The 25,743-nt window shown below is 37.4% G+C and overlaps 1 protein-coding gene across 1 annotated transcript in view; it reads right to left on the reverse strand.

The window, feature by feature from the left end:
* LOC113230428 overlaps positions 1-25,743 on the reverse strand; it is a 186,053-nt gene that overhangs the window by 19,240 nt on the left and 141,070 nt on the right. Inside the window, exons 2-4 of the mRNA XM_026464362.1 lie at positions 17,669-17,785; positions 16,136-16,282; positions 11,489-11,635 (exon numbers count right to left, since the gene is read on the reverse strand). Coding sequence (XP_026320147.1) covers positions 11,489-11,635; positions 16,136-16,282; positions 17,669-17,785 — 411 coding nt within the window. The remainder of the gene's footprint in view (positions 1-11,488; positions 11,636-16,135; positions 16,283-17,668; positions 17,786-25,743) is intronic.

Below are 25,743 nucleotides of genomic sequence, written 5' to 3' on the forward strand. Positions count from 1 at the left end.
GTGCGTGCGTGCGTGCGTGCGTGCGTGCGTGCGTGCGTGCGTGCGTGTGTGTGTGTGTGTGTGTTTTAATTAGCGACGGAGATCTCAAAGGTGCAGCACGGCTTCTCTTCTGCCACGACGTCACCTCACCCGACAACCCTGACACTGTAACCGCCCTTGACAGCAAGCACCCTCCAGCTCCTGCAGCACCCTATTTTTTGGATCCACCCTGCCCTCCAAATTCTTGCCTTCAAGTCAACGAAAAGGACATTTCGTCCTTTACGCCCGGTTCCGCTGCAGGTCTCGACGGGTTATCACCTCAACACCTGAAAGACCTCACTTCGCCATCGCTCGGTGAAGTCACCAAAAGGCTGAGGGAAAACATCGCTGAGGTGATAAATCTGATGCTGCTGGGCAATGTGCACGCGGAGATAGTCCCCATCCTTTACGGTGCACATTTAATAGCCCTAACTAAAAAGGATGGCGGCGCCAGGCCGATTGCCGTAGGCAGCACATGGAGATGCCTCGCGTCAAAATTATGCGTTCGGAAAATCTCTCGCAACCTCAGTATCAGATTTATACCCGTTCAGCTCGATTTCGGCTTTAAAGGCGGTTGCGAAGCTGCTGTTCACGCTCTCCGTACTTTGCTTCACAAAAACTCGGGGGATAAGGTGCTGCTCAAGATCGACGTCAAAAACGTTTTTAATTCGGTCAATAGGGATCCTTTGCTGAACGAGGTAAAGCTACACGTGCCAGAGATTTACAATTGCCTCCTCCAATGCTATAATGAGCCCTCTAAACTAGTTTACAGGGCCAATGAACTATTATCTGCCGTGGGCTGTAAGCAAGGCGATCCTCTAGGGTCTGCCATCTTCAGTCTCGCCATCCATCCCATCATCCAAAATCTGCATTCAAATCTTAACGTCTGGTACCTAGATGATGGAACCCTAGGAGGCCCTGCAAATATCGTACTTTCGAACCTCAACCAAATCATCAACAGTTTTAACACCATTGGCCTCCAATAAAATTTTGATAAATGCGAACTTTACATCCCTCAATTTTATCCCAACAGTTATACAATCATTCCAAATTTTAATACCTTGCCCCTAACATTCGTCTCACCGACAAATCCAAGCTTACCCTCCTAGGTGCACCTATATTCGATGATTCAATTTCAGCCTTTTTCCAAAATTCAATCTCAAAGTTCAACTCGTGTACAGATAGGCTCCTGAGCCAAGACACCCACTACGCCATCTGTACTTTAAAATATTGCATTTTCGTTCCTGAATTTACATACGTACTTCGCCTCTGTCCGGCTTGGAAATTCCATAATCAGCTGATGTTAATAGATTTTAACCAAGAAGCTCTTCTTCAATCCATTCTCAACGTCCATCTCACCCACAATGCCTGGACCCAAGCTACCCTCCCCATCAGACACCACCATAGACCACCAGGTCTAGGCATCAAAAGTATATACTATACGTGTTCTATGTAGTTCAATTGATATAAAAAAATATGATATGACTGCCTCTGTGGCCGAACGGTTACCATGCCGGACTGCCACGCAGAGGTCACAGATTCGTATCCCGGGAGAAATATTTGTATGGTCGACATTTATTTTTCTCGTGAGTTTGGGTGTAATTTGTGGTTGTCTATGTGTGTGTCCATGGCGCCCGCGACACAGGGTTTTTCTAGTGCGGGGCTATGTTGAGTGTATACGTTATTATTATTATTATTAAAAAATGATTAGTATATGTAATGTACCTAATGAATATAGGTAATGTATTTGTTAATAAAATTTCGAGGTAAGTTTGTGCTTTTTTATAGTGAAAATTTTTAGAAATCGTATTTTCACACCGTATAGTCATTTGAGGTAGTAGGTTTTTAATAATAATAATAATAAAAACTAGTGGAAGCTATTTCACAAAAAATATCTCAATAACACAAATGTCTTATACAGTTTACTGCACATCACTACCCTCGAGCAATTTGTGGCTCATTTACACGCAAAAGCTCTCAGTACGTTGTGGAAGTTTAACAAGCGCTACTGCTTATGCGGTGACAATGATCTTTTTGTTCATGCAGCTGGCACCATACAAAGTATCTTGACATTAATCGAGTTTCTTTCTTTCTTTCTATCGAGTTCTCGGGTTTTCGCGAATGTTACACAGAAATGACATTATTTTTTTAATAATTGCAATTCTTTTTTTTTTGGTAAACAGAAATTAAACTAAGCTTAGTTGGTATAGCGTCTGACACGGTTTGCTAGAAGACGTCGGTTCGAATCCCGGCCGAATCTAAGGAATTTTCTCTAACCGCTCACGCGATACATGCAGCCGTAGACGCATACCACACCTAGAGGTGCCGGTGATTATTTTATACCGATTTATCGGATATCGAAGTTATAACAGGTAAAAGAACTAATATTAAGTGCTATTTCGGTAACTACTCTAGCAAACCATAAAGTTTTTAATGCCTGGGTTTGTCATTTAAAAAAAATAAACAACTTCAAAAGTACGTCACGACAATCGTGTGTGTTATTGTTTGGGCTGGTGATTTCGGTCTTTATTTATTGAAAACATACCGTAAGAGTGTTTTTTAAGTTTACTCTGAATATAAATGTTTATAAACTACACTTTAAGGAGTAATTTCATGGTAAACGTTAGAACCACTCAAACGGAATATTATCATATTTATCAAAGTACACCAAAAATTTCATTAGTGCTTTTTAAGTGCAGAATTTGCGGTGTATTACACGGAATATCATCATATTTATCAAAGTACACCAAAAACTGAATTAGTGAGTTTTAATTGTAGGATTTTCGGTGTATTACTGCATTTTATTTGAGATGTTTTTGTTGGTAGTACGGAGGGTATTTATTTAGCAATGCAAGAATAATAATTTTTATTTATAAAAACTTGTATTTAAACTGAATGCTTTTCTAATTTGCGAAACCAAATAGCCGCCATTTTGCCGCAGGAGGAGCGCATCGCGTGAGCGGGTGTTCGATCTTTGTATTAATGATTATATAAACTAGTGGAGTAATTTCACAAAAAAATAATTGAATATCAATTCAATATAAATTTAAGTGTGTTTTTTTCTGTATCGTGAACGTTTTTAGGAGTCGTGTTTTCACACCATATAGTAACCAGTATATATCCTCAATTTTACTATATATTTTTTCCAATGTGATTGATTCAACACCTTCACAGTTATGCGGAATCAACCAAAAGCCATTTGTGGTTGTATAGACTATTAAGTATCATGTTAAGTTACTAACTTAGTTTAAAAAGCACTTGCTCGCTTCGTCCTTTTCGTATTAGTTCCGAACCCGAGAAATTACGGTCCGAAATTTCGCGGGGATTTTTTATCTGTAAGTGTGCAAGTGGTTTCCTATTTTCTCGGATACGAATCGGTCTTACGTTAGGCCTGCAGTATATTATTATTAATATTATACATAGGAGACAATCATGCACTCACACACTCATGTACTTACATACATCTCACATACATTTACACACAGCACATGGGACTAAAGTACCGGCACACTATGATGGCCGTTTTGACATTTGTCCGCTCATCAAGTTTCGTATTAATTCGTAACTACGTTGAAGGAGCTAATTAATGCACATCGTTGTCAATAGTGACGTGCAATAAAATTTGTGGATGTATAATTTTGCCTTACAAGTCGGCATTTGTTTTTCGAAATTTTTAAAAATGGAATCTAATACGATCGTCACCATCGAGTATTTAACCAGAAATAGAGACGAAATGTCATTTAATTTGTTTGAAAACTATTCTGCCATATCATTACTGTGACAACTGCGCTCCGATTGGCCAGCGCGAATTCGAAATACTTGCGGGTGTCGTCAATGGGTGTCGTCAACTGTTTCACTTGAAATCGACCAGTTAACTAACTAAAATTTTTATATTCGTTTTGTCAAAACTTTTTAATCAGCTACCCCTTGCAATACTATAGTCGTAATCAATAAGAGGCCAAATTTGACAGCAAAAGAAGGCGATAGTATGTAACTTTGAATGCGATCAACGAAACAATAAACAAACAATTATTCGCATAGTTGAGTTGAAAAAAATACATAAATTTTATTGGAACATTAAATAATATGACAAAACTTATGTGAAGTACTGTTTTTGCAATTTTCCAAAATAAAATGCAATTTTGAGTTACTCCGAAACACCCTGAAAACAGTTACGTCCTCAAGCTATTTTTTTAAATAATAGTGTTGTAAGCAATTAATCGCCGAATTTCACGGATTTACTTTGATTTCTCGGAAAAAACATTAAAAAATATTAGACAAAATTATGAACATTATTTGAGATTGGTTGATGTTAACATTGACAACTCCTAACTTATTGCCAGCCGAATAATTTAAAATTTATGAAATCTTTGGTTTCTTGGTAATTTCATCTTTTTATGTAGTTCTTCTGTATCGATGAAAATACTTATTTACACTAAATTCTCGTAATATACTATTCATGAATATTATAAAATCAAAATTCAAAGATACACTTCATCGGAATGTGGGACAATTTTACGAAAATAAGAAGAATTGCAAGGAATTCTGTAAATGAATTACTTTTAACAGAATCGCACGATTTGACCTTTTAGTCCCCCTGAATAACAATGAACCGAAAAATAATCTAAACAATTACACACTCTTAAAATTTTGAATCGATTAATAATAATAATATAGGTAATAGGTATAATGTGATTACCGATATGATTAGTCCACACCCCTATTCGCGTCACGATGACAAGTGTCACATTTGGCCTCCTAAAGGTGCGACTCCCATTTGATTATATTTTTTTCGAAAATGACTTGAGATTTGACCTCACTATTGCAATCTGTCAAAACGGCCATCATAGTATCCCGGTATATAGTCAACTTATGCCCGGGGTGACGGGCGCAGTGGCAGTGCCCTTGAGATCTTTGCGATGTAAATGTCTGAGTGGCAGTGCAACTGTTTTGGATAGGCGAGTCGCTTATCACCTGGCGCACGAATTGTTCGTCCTGTCATTTAGTAACTTAAAAAAATACAGCTCTGTGCTTAAATACACAATACGCATTAAATAAGTTTGTATGTGTAATTTTTGATCGGGCATAGCGAATTACTGTCCACTGTTGTTCATGTGTTTCATCAAATAAATGATTTGTGAATTGAATTAAAATTTTCTTTCATATTCTGGGATTAAATACCTATGACGATAAAGGCTATGGCCTCTACGCCTCCTTATTTTCTCTTATCAATCAATCGCATAAGTAAACATCCTAAGAATTGAATATAAGTACATTTACTTTGACCGGAAATTGGGCGTGAGCGCGATCAATCAGAGCCGTTGACGGCCGTTCAATATGAAATACTTATTTACCAATTTCTGTGGAAAAGGGAAATGTGAAAACAGTACAGTCTTAATATGAGGTAGAATATTTGACGAAAAGCTATTTGCTAAACTTAAGTTTTATTAAAATGCTAACAAACTCGCAGGTCTATATTACTAACATCATAAACAAGAACTTTTTTGCTCCATGACTTTTTTAAGAAACGTAATAAATTAACCATAAATAAATATTTAATTTTTTGTTTTACTATCTGACACTTTTTAGATCTGCATTTGGAAGAATAAGTTCAAACGTGCAAGCGTCCTCCGTAACGACTCCCACCTTCGTCCTACACACAGTTATTATATATGATAGTAAAAACTGATAGAACTATTAAAATCCTGCGAGGTTGTTCGTATTTTACAAATAACATCATTTAAAAAAAATTACGTAACAGATAGAAAAATTTCATCGACCTGTTAACTCTACCTGTAGCTCAGTTGGAAGAACGATAGAAGAGAATCCCGTAACCGCAGATTCGAGTCCTATCGGGTCAAAAGAATTCTTTGTATTCGATCTTTGTGTTAATAATTATAACTTCCTAATAACCTGTAAATTATAATAAGACAAGCGCTAAATGCCCAATGGTTTTCTATTATTATTATTAAAAAAACAGTGCGCGTTTGACCTACATCTCACCTGATGGAAAGTGATAAAGCAATTCGTTTAGTAGCAGCCTTAGTCGCAGGCAACTTAGTCACACGCAACTTAGTCACACACGGCTTAGTCGCACGCAATTTAGTCTTATCAAACTTAGCTCCTGTCTATCGCTTTTAGTAGTCCAGGGCTCATTATAGCGACTTTGATGATAAGTGATAGCAGTTCATAAATTTATCTACCAAGCCACTGAAAGCGGCAAACTTATGCAATTAACTTGAAGCTCTGAACTTGCAAGTTTCAAGCGCTTATAGTTCAGGAAAAAGTTCTAGGTTTAATTTAGCCATTATTTATTGTAGAACTTCTATTTGCTGTGTAAAAAAGAATACTAGTTACAGTAGAGTAAATTAAGTTAAATTAACGAATGCTGAAACAGGGTAACGACTTATTATGTTGTTAATAAAAAGAAAGAAAAAGCATGAAAGCAAAACGAATATTGTAGAAAGCTCTCAAGCTTGCGCAAAATGAGCGGAGGTCTGAAAGATAGAATGCCGAACTGTTTAGTAAGAGAGCGTTGTGGTATATAAGATGATATAGTGACCAGGGAAGAGAGGAGGAGGCTTCGATGGTTTGATCATGTAGAAAGAATGAATGTTGATAGACTAAAGGTACAAAAATATAGAGCGAATGTGTATGTAGAGGTAGACATCGGCGTACATATCTCAATCAGATTGGGGATGTCCTTAAAAAAGGCTGGGTTAAAAGTACTTTAGGAGCTGGGTAGCTGTACGGTTTTCTTCAATGAAAAATCGAGTATGAGAGTTGGAATCAGAATTACAATGCATTTATTGGCTATAATAACTTATATACATACAATAGTTTTTTAATTCATAACAGTAGAGATCCTTGTGAAAGAGTTCGTCCAGGGAAATAGTGCTACCTTTTCTATTTCTGCCGCCAAGCAGTAATGTTAGCATTACTGTGTTCCGGTTTTGAAGGGTAAGGGTGCTGGTGAAATTAAAGGCACATGGGACTTGTAAATTTATGTCTCAGGGTGACATAAGTTGATAAGATTTAAAGAGATGAGTGGCACTGCAACTGTTATGGACAGGCGTGTAGCTTACCATCAGGCGCACGACTTGCTCGTCCCGTCACTTGATAAATGTTATAGTGCTAGCAAAATGTCACGACACTCGCGCTACAGTTGCATAATACGTACTCAAGACGACAAAGACCAATATATTCCATTAAATTGTACAAATGGTTCGCAATTCGTATCCTATTGAGGAGGGATGCCGGCTGATTTGTTATTGAAAAAGAATTTCCAACCATTGTCAGGGTGAATTGTAAGTAATTTCTGTTACGTCTCGCAGATTTCCGGCAATTTTTATAGCATATAATATTTTTGACATATACTGTTTATATCAACGAATACATATGTATATAATCATGGATCATTAACTGAAGAGGGCTGTTAATCGAGATACAAGATAGCGTAGGCGGGTATTTAGTACATATTGATACCAAATAGCTATTTTGGTAACTAATTTTTTTTACAATGACAAGCTCCAATTTATCAAAGCTACCCAAATTCCTAGTAATAACAAACGAATCAACTAGATTGCGCTTAATGCATAGATTTTTATGCATAGTGCCGAATTTTTTTATTTTGTTTAGGATTAGCGCCATCTACCCATATTAGGAAGCGTTAATTTATAAATTAGTTTGTAACACACAGTGCCATCTATTGACACGCTTATTTCAGTACCTCCAATCCGCATCCGTAGAACAAAGATCTCTGTGCAAGACTACTTGTTCTCAGGACATAGTACATTTCGTTCGTTCTTCTTAGCGAGTGGATGTCAGATCGACCGTTGTTATATTTTATATATCCGATGCGAAATAAGATATATAAATTCTCAAAACAACTTTATATAGGCCTTGGTTTGAACAACGAAATTATTCACGTAATGTGCTTTCTCTATATAATCACATAGGACTCTGTTTTTCGGATGCGTCGACTACGCCAACTTTATTTTTTGGACATTTTCTGTTTTTTGTATGTTATTAGTGTCGTCATTGACAAACAACAATTTATATACTAAAACTATTAAAATTTTTAGTGATAGCGAACAAGGCAATTAGATGGCGCTTGTTGCACAGATTTTTATGGATACAGCTGGCTATTCTTTTCTTTTTTTAACCCACTTCAAAAAAGGAGGCGGTCCTCAATTCCACTGTATGTTTTTTTTGTATGTATGTTACGCGATAACTCCGCCATTTATGATCCGATTTTGATGATTCTTTTTTTGTTGGAAAGAGGGTACCTCAGAAGTGGTTTTATTTAAATATGAAGAAAATATTCCACCTCTAAGGGTGGTAAACTAGGGGATTAATGACTTATGAGGTAGGTTTTTTTTAGTACTCTACTGAGGTTAGGTTATTTTTTATAACATCAAGTGACGGAGTCGTGCGCCTGATAAACTACACGCTTGTCCATAACAGTTACAGTGCCACTCAGATCTTTAAATTGCAAAGATGTGAGGGGCACTACCACTGCACCCGTCATCCGGAGACATAAGTCGACAAGTACTATTTCATCAGCACCTGAATCAAGCTGGATTGAAGGATTTTTTTCTAAGCGATCTTTGCATTATTAATTAAGATATTAATTTTATCTCATACTCATTTTTTTTAACGCACACACTCGGCGTAGCCCCGCAATAGGGAAATCCTGTATAGCGGGTGCCATGGACACACACATAGACAACCGTACATAGGTCATATAAATATTTCTCCCGGCCCGGGAACGAACCCGGGACCTCTGCGTGGCAGTCAATAATGCAATATTTGAATAATACTACAAAGAAAAAACCAATGATGTTAAAACTGACTACCTTATAATATCGTATTATAGAAGAATTAATTGATCCACGGTTATTACATAATACAAACACAATCATGAGAGTCACTGGTTCACGTTACACCGTGCCGGAACGGGAAAAAAATACTCGACACCTTTTTTCCTATATCTAAGCTCGACACTTATCGACACTTAACATGAAGTTCATACAAAAGCAGCAGCAGATTATATATAGCAGAAATTTTTACTGTACTGTACACGGCCGGCGCCAGTCTTAAAACTATGTTGAAACGAAAACTATACACTCAGTGCCATTAATGACGAATCTGAATTCTATTTGCTTTGCAACAACATTTAAATTCCTCTGAATAATATAATCGCGCGGTCGATGAGCGGTGTCCACGCGGCCGCCGCGTGGGCCGCCGCGTAGACCAGTTTCACGCCTTCTCGCCCGCGTGTCCGAGACGTTAATTTCAGTTATAACGTAAAAGCTAAACAAATAGACCGTATTTTGCCATGACAGTTAGACGCAAGCGGTCGCTACGCGGCGGCAAAGCGGTCACCTTTAATCGACCGCGCGGGGGCCGCGATGGAATTCGTGTCGAATAAAAGCGCCCTAAAGGTTACTATTACAGTTTCTACGTACTTGAATTATATAGAGCCATAGTAAAGATCCGTTTAGTTCTTTCAAGTTGTCTCGATCAATGATATTTAAAACATATGTTGTAAATTATAAATGTGTATAAATACCTACTTATTTATAAAAACCAACCCGTCTTTCTTACTTATGTTTGGGAATCTACCTTACGAAAGAGCAGTAGAGTATATAGTTAGAAATAAGTTTGGGAATATCTGGTCTAGAATAAGCTACAAAACAGCTGAAAAACTAAAGAAACATACCGAGATCGTAAAAGCATGTTTTTACCTGCAATCTGCTCTTTGTTTCATCACAATACCCTAACGGATTTCGAAGTTACGACGTTGTTACCTTATACGAGAAATGGAATACTGGGGTCTATCTTGAAACTTGATACAAATACTCCACAAAGCAAATAACAAAAGGTGTATTTCATGGGCTTTCAAAACTACCCTCAAAAGAACCCACTGAGACAGTTTGAATTGCAAAATCGGATTACCTTGAATAATAATATTGGAACTCGATATGTGTATTCTCAAATCAAATAACAGTGTGTGGTTGCGCCGAAAATGATATTTGAATTTATATTTGAATCATATTGGAAACTTAGAATAATAACGCATAGAAACCTAGTCCGCACACGCTACGTGAGGCAAATTGAAGCGCGCCAAAAGGGCCTACACGAGCGGGCGGGCCGTCAGTGCTCAAGGTCAACTTGCACCGCGAACAGCTCCAGAATTTTAGCTAAAAATGACGAAATATGCGGTAAATGAGTGTAAAAATACGTCAGACAAACATAAAATAGATACTAACATCACATTCCACAAGGAAGTAACGCGTTTCAACTTGTATTTTTATACAAATATTCACTAAAACCGAAAATTAACCTACTACTAAAACTAGCCTGCATGAATTTGATTTTTGCCTCACTTGTGACAGTTCGTTTGATATGAAACTATCATTATATGCGTTATTATTCTAAGATTGGAAATGGTTTTATTGGTTCAATAGTTCCTTCCTTGTTCCATTCCTTTCCCGCAAATACCTTACACGCATGTAAGAGCGAGATAACGTTACCCAAATGGTGACACCTAGCGGACGAAGAGGAAAGCTCTAGCCTCCGCCCTGTTGAACCGCCTGCGTTAATTTTTAAAAATTATAGTGAAACTATACTGAACTGAAAACTATAGTGAACAAAAGTGAACGTACGTTTTGGTGAACTTGTAACATTAAGAATCGCTCCCTGGGCGAGGCAAGGAGCCGCGATCGCTCAAGCCGGCTGGACGGCCACGCGGTTAGTTTTCATGAGGTATTGTGCTCCCAGCTTAGCTCTTCTTATTTGTTCCAATCAACCATACTTATTTATTCACATACAGTCCACAAATCGAAGAAAGGCATGCGTAACGTACGGTTATAAAATTTAAAAATTATAGAACTGAAGGCGGTTATTTTACGGTTAATTTTTGCAAGTTATGAGAATTACTACATTTCCGTCTATGGGTACAAAAATGTAATTTCGTCAGCTATAGGAATATAAACATTATACAGGATACTAATAAAAAGTTCGTTTATGAATTCCATGGGGTGGCTTCACCCATAATTTGGAACAACTCTCTTTGAGAAACCATTATTTAAAAATGTGATACCTTTTGTTACCGTACACAATTTGGCGATCGTGTAATTTCACAAAAAATAATTGAATTTCATGATAGTACATCATCATAATATTCATTACAATAAATATTTAATCAAGTCGTCTTTCAAACATATTTTACTCCGTAGTAATTGGTATTATCCTGCAAGAGCAGGGTCTTCTAATTGCCAACTCTGAAGGTGACAGGCAAGCGCTTAAATCTTACCCCGTAAAACACTCCGACTAAGGTTTGATTCTACTCGTATAGAATTACAAATCCAAGAACGGCTGGCAAAGGTAACAAGAAATTTCGAGTCTGAATTCATAATATACGCCGTATCTTGTTAGCTGAGACTTTAAAGTAACCACATCTCACCCTGTGCTTGTGCGTATCTCGTAACGGCAAGGTTTCCTCACTGCCGCTTCTAGAGGAATCAGGAGGTGTAAGTCTCCTCTGGTCGCTCTGTGACGATAGAATTTGCATCTCCAACATTTGCTCCTGCCGGATGTCGTCGTTGTAGTCCTAGAACAAAGGGTTTATTTTAGTTTGAGTGGTGTATTTCTGCAGAGGGCGGTGGTAGAACTTCGGCTGCTATCATGAACTCAAGACGACTGCGATATAAGACACCGTAGTCGGATATTTAGTACCAATTGGTACACCAGATTTCGCAACGGGTACCAAATAGCTATTTTTGGCAGCCCTTCACAAAGTATTGGTGTCCAAATTACTAAGCAGGACTAAAAATATACATGTTTACAAGACAGTAATTAGGCCAATTTTAATGTATGGGTGTAAAACGTGGCCACTAACGCTGAAGGAAGGACATAAATTATTAGTGGCAGATCAAAAGATAGTTCGAAAGTTTTCGGGACCAATAAAAAGAGAATTTGGGAACATGAGGGCCAGATTCAATGGAAATATCGAAGAGCTTGTGTCTAATCCGAACAGAATTTTCTAGTAAAATCCGTCAGATTTCGCTAGCTGGGGCACGTCGAAAGAATGGGGGAGGATCGAGCTGCCAAAAGAGGGTGTTTGGAGCGGGCTACGGGGCATCGTCCAGTCCGAGATATTGTTGGATGCATGGAGTCGCCAAAGAACTGCTGTAAGTGCCTGAATGGTCGCAACTGGCACAAAACCGTAGGAAATGGCGTACTTTGATGTCCGAGGCCAAGTTTCACTTCGGGTTGCTGAGCCAGCGACGGAAGTAAGTAATCTACTTGGGTTATACATCAAATACATCTTTTGTCAACATAATTCTAGTCAAAATAAGACCGTGAAGATAAATGGAACAAAAGTGAAACAGCCAATAGGTTACAACTCTATCCCTAACAGTAAGACAAACTGTTATCCAAATGTTTCAAGTTTATTGAAAAGGGAATGTCACGTATCGAACACATCTGGAACTCAATGCCGGAATATTTGCGAACGGGATCTGGCACTTTGAATAGTTTTTGTTACAAAGTTTTATAAAATTAGAAAGTTATGCATCAAATAAATTATAAGTTTCTCACGCCTTCGTGGACGTTGGGGTCCCGGGTTCGATTCTCGGGCCGGGAGGAATTGTACGGCCTACATTTATTTATGTCATGAGTTTGGATGTAATTTGTGGCTGTCTATGTGTGTATCCATGGCACTCGCAATACAAGGTTTCCCTAGCGCGAGGCTATGAGTGTGTGCTTTACTATTATTGTCACGGGTGGCTATTCGATATCCAAGTATGAAATGTACTTGGACTTGGATATCATAGTTGATTAAGGAGGTATTGTTTTAATTTATCCTTAATGTTTTTGGGGTAAAGCTTGTCTTAGATAGGATAGTACTCTGTACTGATTTCTGGTGCTCTGGTGCTCTTAGTTTAGGGCATAGTTTCCCAAAGTGGGAAGTCCATACCGCCCTCAGTGGTCGCTGAAGAGTCCTAGGTTCGTAGGGAAGTTACGCTGTTATCCACAATAATAAAGTTGAATTGTTAGTTTATAAAGCTTGAGTTTACAATGACAAGTTAAAGTTTGTCAAATATTTAAACGTTACGCAGGTGATATAAGGTTCAATTTTGTTTTGACACAATTGAACTTTCCCGTCGATCGCTAAACACGAATATATTACACCAAAGATCATATCAGTGTAGACGCGACACTGTAGTCTTACAATTTAGTGATATTATGTCTACAGGTACCTACCGATGTACGTGAAGTTGGGAAAACTATTTTTACTTTCTGGTTTTGTGTGTTTGCTTCATAAATTTGTCGGTTCGATGGTTCGAAATAAAACTTTCAATCATTTACGTATGTAATGTGACAGTAAACTTAATGTTTTCGATAAATGTCTCACACTTTGCCAACAAAAGGTATTTTTGCTCCAAAAAAATAATGTAAAATTCAGTAACATAATAAGCGAAGAATGAAAATGTGAGAGTTTCTGGTTGTTAACAAACAAGATAATGATCACCACCAGCTGATGCAGTTCCAGCGCCATCTACGAGTATCTCATATTATCAGTTATATACTTCCGGACATACAATTCGAAGCACCTTGCATTTGTATTCTTAAAGGGCTGGAATATAAAAACAGTATTAACATGGAAAAAAGTTTTTCCCGGGTTTATAAATTCAAATTTCCAACAAGGACTTATGGAAATGACGTTTAATGTACCAGTTACAAAATTGCATAACAGTTTTTGATCAATCACACATTATTTAAGCTTAGGGCATTTACTTCTGAAAACGCGAGATGGCTCGAGTTATGTGCCTGGGTGTATATCTTTTGTTTACAAACTTAAAATATATGGCAATGGCATCGTCAACCTTTGTTACAAATAAATACCATTTTTCGAATTCAAATGCATTAAACGTTTTTTAAGGTTCGAGAGTTTGAATTTAAATCAATAATATTAACAATGAGACGTGGATTTGAATAAAAATGAAAATATTAAAAGATGTCTAAAATTTGGTGTAGGTACATCATGTAACTTGATTCTGACGTGCAGATTTAGTGGAAATGAAAAAGGGACAACCTTATGTATCTCATACGTAATAGAGTAAGTAGTAAGTAAGTAAAAATATGTAGACTTTGCTTGCAGAATTAGCAATTTTTTTTACAAATCAGAAAATGTTAGGCTAGTGTTGGATATTGAACCTTGAATATTTGTTTACCGACTGAAGGATTTTATGTGTGAGTGAGAATCTTTGGAAATGTATGGAATTCTCACCCTGCAATGGATATTCTTGCTTAAACAACAGTATACTCGTATACTCCAAGCATACTCGTAGATATCTGATCAATATATCATTCAAACGACTCGATTGCATTCCTCTTGCTTCGTGGGATCTCAGCGTCTATTCTTTATATTATGGAATGATATGGTATAAATGTGGTGTGTGGTGGGTACAAGGTCTTGTTTGTTTGCTTTTCTCTCACTCTATGCACACTCTGCATAGCGGACTCTCTTTATATTAAAAGATATTAACTATTCGCATAAAGGACCCAAGCGCTGGCATACAGCATAGTCGTATTATGGGGGAAGGCTACCAGAATTTTTGGCATCCTACTGTAGATGTCTAATTTCACTCGACGATGTAACTTAAAATAGATATTTGAATCTATTTAGGACTTATTTAACGCCACTTAATCTATGCCAACACAAACACTATAAAATTATATGACATGCATTGTCGACGTTTACGAGGGCCCATACGTTATTTTATGAGTTCGCCCCGTAAAGAGGAATCCCGAAGTTTTCCATTATAGAACGTGATACTGTTCTCTTTGATGGATCGTCAAAGAGAGTTCTAAACTTATGACAAATCATATTTTGTTGTTTCGCAGAAGCGCCAAATCTTTGATGTTTGCTTTGTTGATTTTATGTGTCTAATGAAACGAATGAAGTATGTTTACGATGAAATATATACAATACTAGATTTAGTTCAAAGCTGTATAAGCTCAGTATTGTAGAGGAAATAAGCAATTTCTAGACGAGTATGCATTTGACGAGCTAGTCAGAGCTCAGCAATTGCTATTTCCGCCGCGGCATATAAAGTTTAGTATTTGTTGTAGAGAACACGAAGAAGTAATAAACTAAATTGAGTAAAAGACACATACCTACAGCGAATTTTGTAGATTCAATCAAGGTAATGCCTTTGGTCACGTAAACAGCTAGAACAGCTGCGCACTTAGCTCAATTATTATATACACGACCATAAAGGCCAACATAATATGAAAGCGGAACGGAGAAAAGGGTTCAAATTGTTGACTTCCCAATGCCACATAGTCAAATGTCATAATCCTCGATAACCGAATGCCGCTGAGTCAAATGTCACAATCGTCGACAACTCAACGCCGTTTAGCCAAATGTCACAGCCGCCGCTTAGTCAAAGGCCACAATCGTCGAGATCTCAACGCCGCTAAGTCAAATCATCATCAAAAAGATGGTTTTGTAGAATAGTGGCTTGCCTCAAAAAATATCAAATTCTTCAGGAGATAGCTTAAAAAAAACCAAGACTTACCTGGTACCCAAAGTCAGTGAATCACATACCGGCCCAACAATGTGGTCAAGTTATTTTAACCAATAGAAAGCTTGGATTCGATGTGGATAGAGTTCAAAGGGAGTCGTAATAAGGGAAAAACAGATTAAATATTATTTACAACCGTGTTTGGTGGCATTACGGATTGCATACGTACACTATGGGCGATGAACGAGGTCGTCCCGGATTCGATTCCCGGTAGAACCAATTTAGGAAATGAGCTTTTCTGAATTGGTTCCGGTGTGGATGTCCTGGGTAGTGCTCCAGAGTGAATTCCGTTGCTCTGGTACTAATAGTACAGTAAATTTCATAGTTTGCGACCAGGTCTTATGTTGTCATTAATAATATCGGTGATTTCGTTAATGGATTCCAAAAACGGTGATTATATAGGTTATCGTTATGGTTATTGGATAATAATCATTGTTAGTATATGGAGAGTGTTGTACAAGGAGAGGATTTTGATCCAAATTTGCATGTTATAATTTGTACACGTCTTTGTTACTTACAGGAACTAAGAACCTCCTCAGTTCAGCAAGGGCATACGCGATCCGCGCATGCGCTTCTGCAGGTGTCGCGAACGCACTGATTTCGACGTGAAGTTCATCCGACAGATGAGCGAACTTCGGGTCTCCTGAGACACGCAGTTCTTCCTCCTGCAAAGAGATAAAGAAGGAAACGTAAAGAATCTGTTTTGTCGTCGCTACCATCAGCAAGCAGATAGGCCTGCCTATCATCGAGTTAAATTAAAGGTAGAGTAAATCAGGAATGCGATAAAAAATAACTTTTTGCCTCCTGTAATAATAAAATGACAGTAATAAAAATTCCTTTTTCTCCACAAAAAACATTACAGCTAGAAACAGTTTAAAAGTTTGGTTTTACTAAGCATGAAGCATTTGACCTCCACCTCACCTGATGGAAATTGACGATGAGATCGACGATGTAGCATGCACACCTAATTAATGCCTACTCACTCTCGCCTTGAAAAGGCCCAAAAAAAAGGTTATAGCGTCCTTAGTCGAAGCAAAATGCTTCGTACCAATCCTTGGAATATCCACAACATAGAGGTGGAACCCGAGCCTACGTCTAGTCCTGCGATGATAGAAATTGATGGGAAATAAATCATGCAATTCCATCGCAAATTTTTTTGTAATTTTGGGGGAGTCTGATGCCTAAACTAAGCATACAAAGCCTACGCGTCAGGCCATCAGTCTCCCAACACCAGAATGCACCCAAACAATTCTTTCATCAAGATAATATACACTCGAGCACTACATAGTAATGTGTGAAGACCTCATTATGCGTCTCATATATTCAGACTGGAGCGTGTAGGTACAAAAATGTTTCTCGTGGCTTTGTGTTACTAAGTAGGACTTCTGCATGCCAATGTTTGAAAAGCGAAGAGATCTTCAAGGCTTGATGTTTTCACATAAAATTCTAAGACACGTCTTTTAAGATTCCGTCACCCTGAGCCTTAAAATTTACAAGTCCCATATACCTTTGTTTCAAAATCGAAATGCAGTAATGTGTACTGATTCGATTGACCCTTACAGGCGAATTTGCGTTGATACGACCGATGCTCTCCTCATATTCGTGTCTCGGCCAGTGTGAGCAGCAAAGTGGTGAGAAAGGAGAATCGGCCCGTATAATCACAGGCCGCGCGAAATACATATCACAAATACATCCCAATGTTCTAATTTCTACAACGTCCATCCCACTTTCTTGGTTCTTCTGGCATACTCAACATTGGCCTATTAATGATGTGGCTATGGGTTACACATAGAAACGTGAAGATATCTGATTTCCAGCTTTTGCTCTCCGTTCAATATCATCTTTACGCTTACCATTTCTCATTAATATACATTAGTGAGAAATGATAACTTCGACATGGTATAACGGAGTTTGGGAGTTGTTGTGGGCATTCTTGAAAATAATTAATAAAAATAAACCCGCAAAAAACCCCTTACCGTACCTTGTTTTTTGTGTTGGGTATTTTACGTAATGAAATTAAAAATGTATGTGTTATATAAAATTAGTCTAACCTTTTGGCGATCCTTCATGGAACCTCTGCCGAGTACAGCCATTTTGCACATGGTGTCCTCCTGCAGCCTCTTCAGAGAGTTGCCCTTTGGCCCCAGAAGTTTACCCACGAAGTTAAACTGTTGACAATAAAGAAAATTTGTTATAATTATTAATACCAACATCGAACACTAAGAAAACAATTCCTTCGATCCGGCCGGATTCGAACCGATGTCTCCTAGCAAACCGTGTCGGAGGTTGTGCCAACTAAGCCACGGAACGAACCAGCGGACGTCACGAATATAACGAAAAAAGTGATTGTAATAGGGCTTAAATTGCCGAAGCGAGACGACACCACAACATTTTACCAGCTAGAGGTATTATGCGTTACAGTAAATTGTTATACGAACAGCCTGCTCAAAGTTCAACTTCAAATCCTACATTTCCGAAACAAATTTTGAACTAAGTTGGAGGATAACTACTTCTCAATATATATAGGAGATATTGACGGTTTCGGTAGCGTAACGTTTCTCACTATGGGCACTAGATGAGAAGGTTCCGGGTTCGATTTCCGGTAGGACCAATTTGGAAATTGACTTTTCTAAATTAGTTCTGGTTTGGGTGTTCTGGGAAGTGCTCCAAGTACATAGGAATTCCCTAGTTTGAGACCAGGCATTGTGGTTGTCTGGAACATAATATTTATTATTATAGGATTTGTTATTTCTCTGAAATTCAGACTGGGTTTCAAGAAGTTAGACAACTATAAGCCTCGTACTATTTAAATGATGTGAATTTATATAAAGACAATAATGGACTATAACAGAAACAAGTCATGACAATATTTTATCAATACGTCATAGAATTGATGACCCATTTGGGTCCCCTGTGGGACGCCAACTTTAGCCATTTCGCGTCAAACTGACAGAGGGTCCATGATTAATCAATCAATGCTTAATTAAAGTTTATCGTTTGGTTCGACTGACCTCTCGAGACAATATATCATACTCTTTAGGTTAATAGAGAAGTTATCGGTGAATCTGGACTAACTTTTAGAAAGATTCTATGAGTCGTCGAAGTAGAGGTTTGTTCATTTTAAGAATAAGTTTTTTAAACTTGTAGTAGGATCATTCAATTTATGTAAATCATTGACTTACAATTACATGGACGTCGGGTCCGCGCTAAAAAGTGTCCGAACTTATAGGGCGTTAAAATCGTATACAGAGCGTCATTCACGCTTTAGTCTTCGTTTGTTCGACTGACAGCGAAGCAAGCAAAATTAGACAGTACTGCAATGACATTACAATTTAAATTCAACGTTTTAGCTTTTTCATATTCCTTTACATATCACTACGTTTAAATAGGTTGACTTGGGACATTTTTTTCGTGGTTTTTGTATTAGACCCGTCGTCCATTTATTTGTAAGTCATTGATGTAAATGCATTAATAATCTCAGTACAGAGTACTAAAAAAACCGACTTCAATACTACGTGGAATTACATCTATTTGCCAAGTGTTATTGAAATAGGTTACCGAAAAGTACGCGACACCAATTTATCCTCTAATTTGCCACCCTTTTATTTTACGGAGATATCGCGTAACATAGTTTTTTGAAGTCGGTTAAAATATGTTTTAAACGACTTTAAAAGAGAAGGAATAAAAGGGCAGGGAAATTATCTGGGATAATCGCAAAGATCTGAGGGGCACTGCCATTGCGACTGTTAACTGAGACATAAGTTGACAAGTCCCATGTGCGTGTAATTTCACCAGCACCCTTACCCTTCAAAACCGGAACGCAATAATACTCATATTACTGCTTGGCGGCAGAAACAGGTAAGGTGACAGTACTTCCCTGAACGACCCTTTCACAAGGATGGCTACTGCTGCTAAATAGCGGCTCGACTGTTAGTGATAAACCACTATTCTAAACTTTTAGCAGAACATCAAACTTACAAAATGCTATCTACCATTGAGATGATTTAAAATTAGGAAACTTGGAGTCCAGGTAATTGGTGTGGCTTTTTGCCACGTTATTATTATCGAAATAGGCTTCAATTGCTTTTAAACACGCAATAAATCATAGAACACGATCATTTTAAATTCCAACCATATTAACAGCCAATCAGGTCAACCCAATCGTCGCCAATTTGTTTGCAAAACCCAAAACTTTTAATGGCACCAATAAATCAAGAAACCCTTGAAACTTTCTGGTTTTTGAAAGTAATTTATTTTACTGAAAAAATAAATTTGGACGATGTTATTTATTAGGATTTTTCGTTTAGAAATACAGTTACATTAATCGTATATGACTCATAAATAAATTCCACTATCTATTAATGAATATTAGAATATAGAGGAGTAATAATAGGAAGTGAAAGTATCTCTTCGGATCAATTTCGCGTATATTTTTGTTTTTTCAACCAGATCAACATTTCGGGCCCTTTACAGGTCCCATGACGGCTGACTGAGACGGTTAAGTCAACAACCAGTTATTTCGATTCTGAAACATAGTTACAAAAATTATTAATTAAATACCTTATTTTAATTTTCTAAAGAACGTTCCAATTTACGCTACGCTACATACGTTTTAGAAAATATTTTATTTTAACAATATGAATTTTCATATTTTTTTTATAATATCATGCGTGGGAATGAACAAGTCGTGCGCCTGATGGCAATCTACACGCCAGTCCATAACATTTGCAGTACCATCGCAATGATCTGAGGGGTACTGCCACTGCGCCAGTCACCCTGAGACGTAAGTTCCATAAAATTAATTTATATGTATAATAATGACAATTAGAATATACTAAAACATATTTATTATTACTGCAGTCTTATAATTCATTTTTTGTCAACTTATGTCTGCGGGACAGGCGCAGTGGCAGTGCGCCTCAATCTTTGCGATTTAAAGAGCTAACAGTGGCACTGCAACTGTTAGGGACAGGCGTGTAGCTTACCACCAGGCGCAGGACTTGTTCGTCCCATCACTTGATATTGTAAAAAAAAAATTGTGTATCAATCGTGAAAACGTAACAACTCGAAAAATGAAAAATTAGTACTATATCTAAGTATTTTCTATACGTACAGGATTACCTTCTTCAAATATCTCCTTTCACCATTAATTAACATTCCATAGTGTAAAAGTAAATTGTTGCCTTCAAGAGACCACTCAACCTACATAAGGAGTAGATTGTTCCTTTTGTACCTTTGAGTGTAAGTAGAGCGCGCCACGAGGCAATGGAGAGCTCGGTAAACATGGCCCGCGCGGCAAACACTACATTGTGCAATGGCTCATTATACGGCACTTGATCCAGATGAGGGCCTTCGTGGCTTACTGATATAAAAAATACTGGACAAAGAGCGTTTTAAGGGGAGAATCAAATCTCACGGTAAGGTAGAAAAGCTCCGCCATGACTTTACAAAGCAACGAAAAATGTTTATTTAAACGATTAATTAGAGAATAAAATATAGCCCTAACCAAAACATAATTTTCGTTTTTTTTTATATTATTCATTTTTTTTAAGTTTAACGGTAGAGTGACGTACATAGATAACGTACATTAGTACCAGTAGAGCGCCTTGTCAAAGAGTTCGTCCAGGGAAGTACTGCCATCTTACTTATTTCTGCCGCTAAGCAGTAATGTGAGCACTACTGCGTTCTGGTTTAGAAGGGTAAGGATCCTAGTGTTACCGGTACATGAGACTTGTCACCTTATGTCTCTGGGTGACGGGCACAGTGGCAGTGCCCCTAAGATCTTTGCGATTAAAAGTTTTAAATGGCACTATAACTGCTATGGATAGGCGTGCACTTGATATTATAAAAAAATACGTGTAATATAATATAAAAACTAGATAACTGATTTACACGTATTCTATTGGTCGGCAACTTGTGGCGCAATATCTGCTACCGACCTCATAATCGCCAGTTTACGAGACCCTTCGGTCAAAACTCCTCCTTCGAATTCGAAGGTCGATAGATATTTTTCTGTTGTGTTTATTTGGTGCAATTAATATTACGTGTTGTTTTTATTAATTATTAGAGAAACGATTTACCAAGCTAACTGCGGCATTAACTAGTCTATAGTATAGTATTGACAGATCCATAGATATAGGATAGATCATGGTTTCTTTGTTTTCAAATATCACGGCAGTTTGACAATTCAGCTGGGTGAGTGGGTTGGCGCTGGTGTCTTTTTTTTATGAAATATGAGTACGCATTTGACTTCCATCTTACCTGATGGAAAGCGACGAAGAGGTCGACAATCGAGCATGCACACCTAAATAATACCTATTCACTCTCGCCTTCAAAATGTCCAAGTTATAACGTTCAGGGAACAAGTCTGCACGCAAGGAATTTCACTCCATACCCGTTCGCCATATAAATGTGGAAGCGTAACGCTTCGTATGAATCTTTGGAATATCCACAACATAGAGGTGGTACCCAAGCCTACTCTATCTTTATCTGGTCACCCGATGATGGAAAGGGGAAGGCGGAGTTAAATTGTGTAATTCCATGGCACGCTCTCCGTGATATATCCTGTAAAATCTTTTTATTTAACATTTCTTTCTCACTCAATGCATTGTTAATAATTTAATAATGATTTTTCATTTCAATTACGACTTGTATTCCGTTACGTAATGACACGACCCGTCTTGAGCGCAACGAGTTTCCTCTGTGTGGACTCTTGCAGAGTTCGGAATACGAAATACGCATATTGCTGAATATGTTTGTTCTGCTTCGTTGTTCCTGTGCACGAGTTTTTTGTGTTGTATATGTTATGTCTATATGTCTGTGACTGTATCTATTCATAACTTGAAGCTGTTATCACAGGCCACATAAATACTTTTCTTTCTTTCGTGTTGTTTATTGTGTATCAGTTTGTCTGTTTACCTACTTTTTGTTTTATTTAATGTATATTTAGGGGACTAAAGGTTTTTTATAAGTTAATTTTAAAATATATATTTTTTTATATATGTGTAACTGTTTGTCCCTCAATAAATAAAAAAAATCGATAAGCAGGCAACTGTACGGCAGTGTTCAAGGCTCTGTAGTTTCGCCTTCACTGATTTTGAGTCACCTATAAGCCTCCCGGCGCGGTTGTTGATTGAATCCAAGGTGGCAGCAGTACTCCATGCACGTCCGGTGTCATTTGAATCTGGGGGTCTATTCCCATTCTCCGTCCGAAACAATTACTATCAAATATCGGTTCTTAAAAGGCTAGTGCCTTGGGTGAGCAGAAGATGCACGTAAAGCACCCTTTCTATTTTCCAGATAGGTTCCGGAGCTGTAGGCATTAGCGCAGAACAGTGTGTGCTCACATTGCCAACAGAAATTTGGCTACAGAATCGGACAAGGTTGGCCGTTATTAAAAACTTAACGGCCTTGCATGCTACACCCGCTAATTTGGTTATGCAATATATTTTGTCCAGGTTTTGTTCTCCTTGTGTTAGAGATGATACAGGGAAGTACTGATGACATTACCTATTTCTGCCGCAAAGCAGTAATGCGCACACTAGTGCGTTCCGGTTTTGAAGGGTAAGGGTGCTGGTGAAATTACAAGCACATAGGATGGGCAGTGCGCCTCAGATCTTTGCGATTTAAAGCTCTGAGTGGCACTACAATTATTATGGACCATTATATTTATTTATTAAACGTTCCAAATTTGGTCTTTTACGCAAATTGCGATGTAAGTTTGTTTTTTTGTTGCGATTGATTCAATACTTTCACTGTTTTGCGGAATCAACCAAAGCTATTTGAGGTAGTATAGACTTTTAACCTGTGTTACCGATATATAAGCTGTTACCCAACCGGATATTGCAGTACAGAAATCATATAAATATTAACGACTTCTCCTTACTAAAGAGAACCTTGGAAAACTCCACTAACTCTATCGGAGGCATGCGTTTTCACGGAATTTAAGAGATTTTTGGTACAATTTGCAGGTGCGACATCAAGTCGCCCTTTAGTTTTTTTTAACTGTAGAGGCCTTTGTGAAAAAGTTCGTCCAGGGAAGAAGTGCAACAAAAACATTACGGCGTTGAGGAAATATTACTGATATATAGCATTCTAACTGTTGTAGCCATTGACTTTATTTGTAAGTCAATGGTTGTAGCGGACAAAGTTGACTGCCCCATCCAGGTCCATTGCATGCAGCTTCATGTGGCGGATTAGTTTCATTTCTTTATATTGCGTGTTAAATTTAATTAATTTTTTTTTTGTTTATTTTATTTCTTGACGATCTGGTCATAACTTACATTTGTCAAATTCTATTAGAATAATAATTAGATCGGTTTTTTTCCTTAATTTATGTGATTTTTATTTTGTTATTTATTATTATTGTTATAATTTACTCATTTTTATTATTGATATTTTTGATACTTAATTTTATTTATGTAATTATTATGTAATGTATAGGGATTTCTTTGTTCCGAAATAACTGAATTGACATTAAATAATAATACAAATAATTAAAATTTTCACTTTTTAAAACAATTTTTTTTTAAACTAGTTAGAGTGACTGGAATTAATTACATTTACTTATGTGCCAAGTTTTATACTTAGAGGTCGAATATTTTCTTCAAATTTGAATGAGACTACTACTGAGGTACCTATTTCTGCCGCCAAGCAGTATTGTCAGCATTACTGTGTTACAGTTTTGAAGGGTAAGGGTGGTCGTGAAATCACATGCACATGGTACTTGTCAACTTATGTCTCAGGGTGACAGGCGCAGTGGGAGTGCCCCTCCGATCTTTGGGTTTAAACCTCTGAGTGGCACTGTAACTGTTATGGGCAGGCGTGTCGCTTATCACCAGACCCACGGCTTTTTCGTCCCGTCACTTGGTATTATGTAAAAGAAACCTTCTCTTTGAAGACGGTTAAAAATGGACCCCTGATTTCACAATCTCGTTGTTAATGTTAATACAACACCGGTTTCCTCTATTTTACTCCGTATAACCAAATGTCTAGACGAATATGGGCTGAAGTAATAGATATGTATTCAATTGTAGAAACGGGTAAGTGTTCCCAAATCAACCCAAAATTGATTTGTGGGATCTCTAATAATTCATTAGTCTTATCACAGAAAGGCGTATTTATTACATAGCAGTGCTACGAAATGAAATGGAGAAAATGATCCTAGCGATTGACGTCTAAAATGATGGCATTTCCATTTGAACGGTTCTCCCGAATAGTTTCATCAAAGTACAGTTAACACAATTCATACGAGATTTCTTCGTAACCAGTAAACAATGCACATGTTCACAAATTCAGTGGTGCTAAAAATATAATACCGTCTTCACAGTTTTTGAACTTGCGGCCCATCCCCACATCATAGATGTTTGGCATTGTAAGACTACACAGGCATTTCTTTCATTCAGCCGCTAATTTCTAGACGTCATTTTCTAGATGGTATGTTTTTAAACAAGGTGACAATGACATTGATTCCGCTAAACTTTTAGAGAAAATATCGTTTAATGTATCTCGTATCTCCTCACGTTCAAAAAGGATTTTTTTATGTTTCAAATTATCGAACAAATTATGCAAAATATACCTTTCTCAGGCGATCGTGTAGTTTTTATGACAAGTGTCTTTATAATGTTGATATGTTTGTAAATTCTTTAAACGCATTTAAGAAAAAAAGTTAACTAAAATTTAGGCGCTATTTATAAAAATGAATGTTCACGCGTGATCAGCCACCCTTAGAGGTGGATGATTTTCTTCAAAATGAAATGGGACCACTATGGAGGTACCCTCTTTCCAACAAAAAGATAATCATGATAATCGGTTCACAAATACCGGAGTTATCGCGTAACATACATGCAAAAAAAACATACAGTCGATTTGAAATCCTCCTCCTTTTTTGAAGTCGGTTAATAATACAGTAGTCACACATGTGACACCCTGCGAGAACGCCGTAATTCAGGCGAGTACTACAAATTATTAATTACCAAATATAAATATCTCTATTTAATTATTAGTAATAACTATTTACTTATAACATAAAATTAAATTAAATTTAGGTATTTATTATTTATGAGCTAATGTATTTAAGGACTAGGCAAATGGCACTTAACTTTTATTAAATATTTTTATTAATAAT

Source organism: Hyposmocoma kahamanoa, unplaced genomic scaffold, assembly GCF_003589595.1.
Source record: "Hyposmocoma kahamanoa isolate Upper Pololo Valley unplaced genomic scaffold, ASM358959v1 101, whole genome shotgun sequence".
Taxonomy (NCBI): domain Eukaryota; kingdom Metazoa; phylum Arthropoda; class Insecta; order Lepidoptera; family Cosmopterigidae; genus Hyposmocoma; species Hyposmocoma kahamanoa.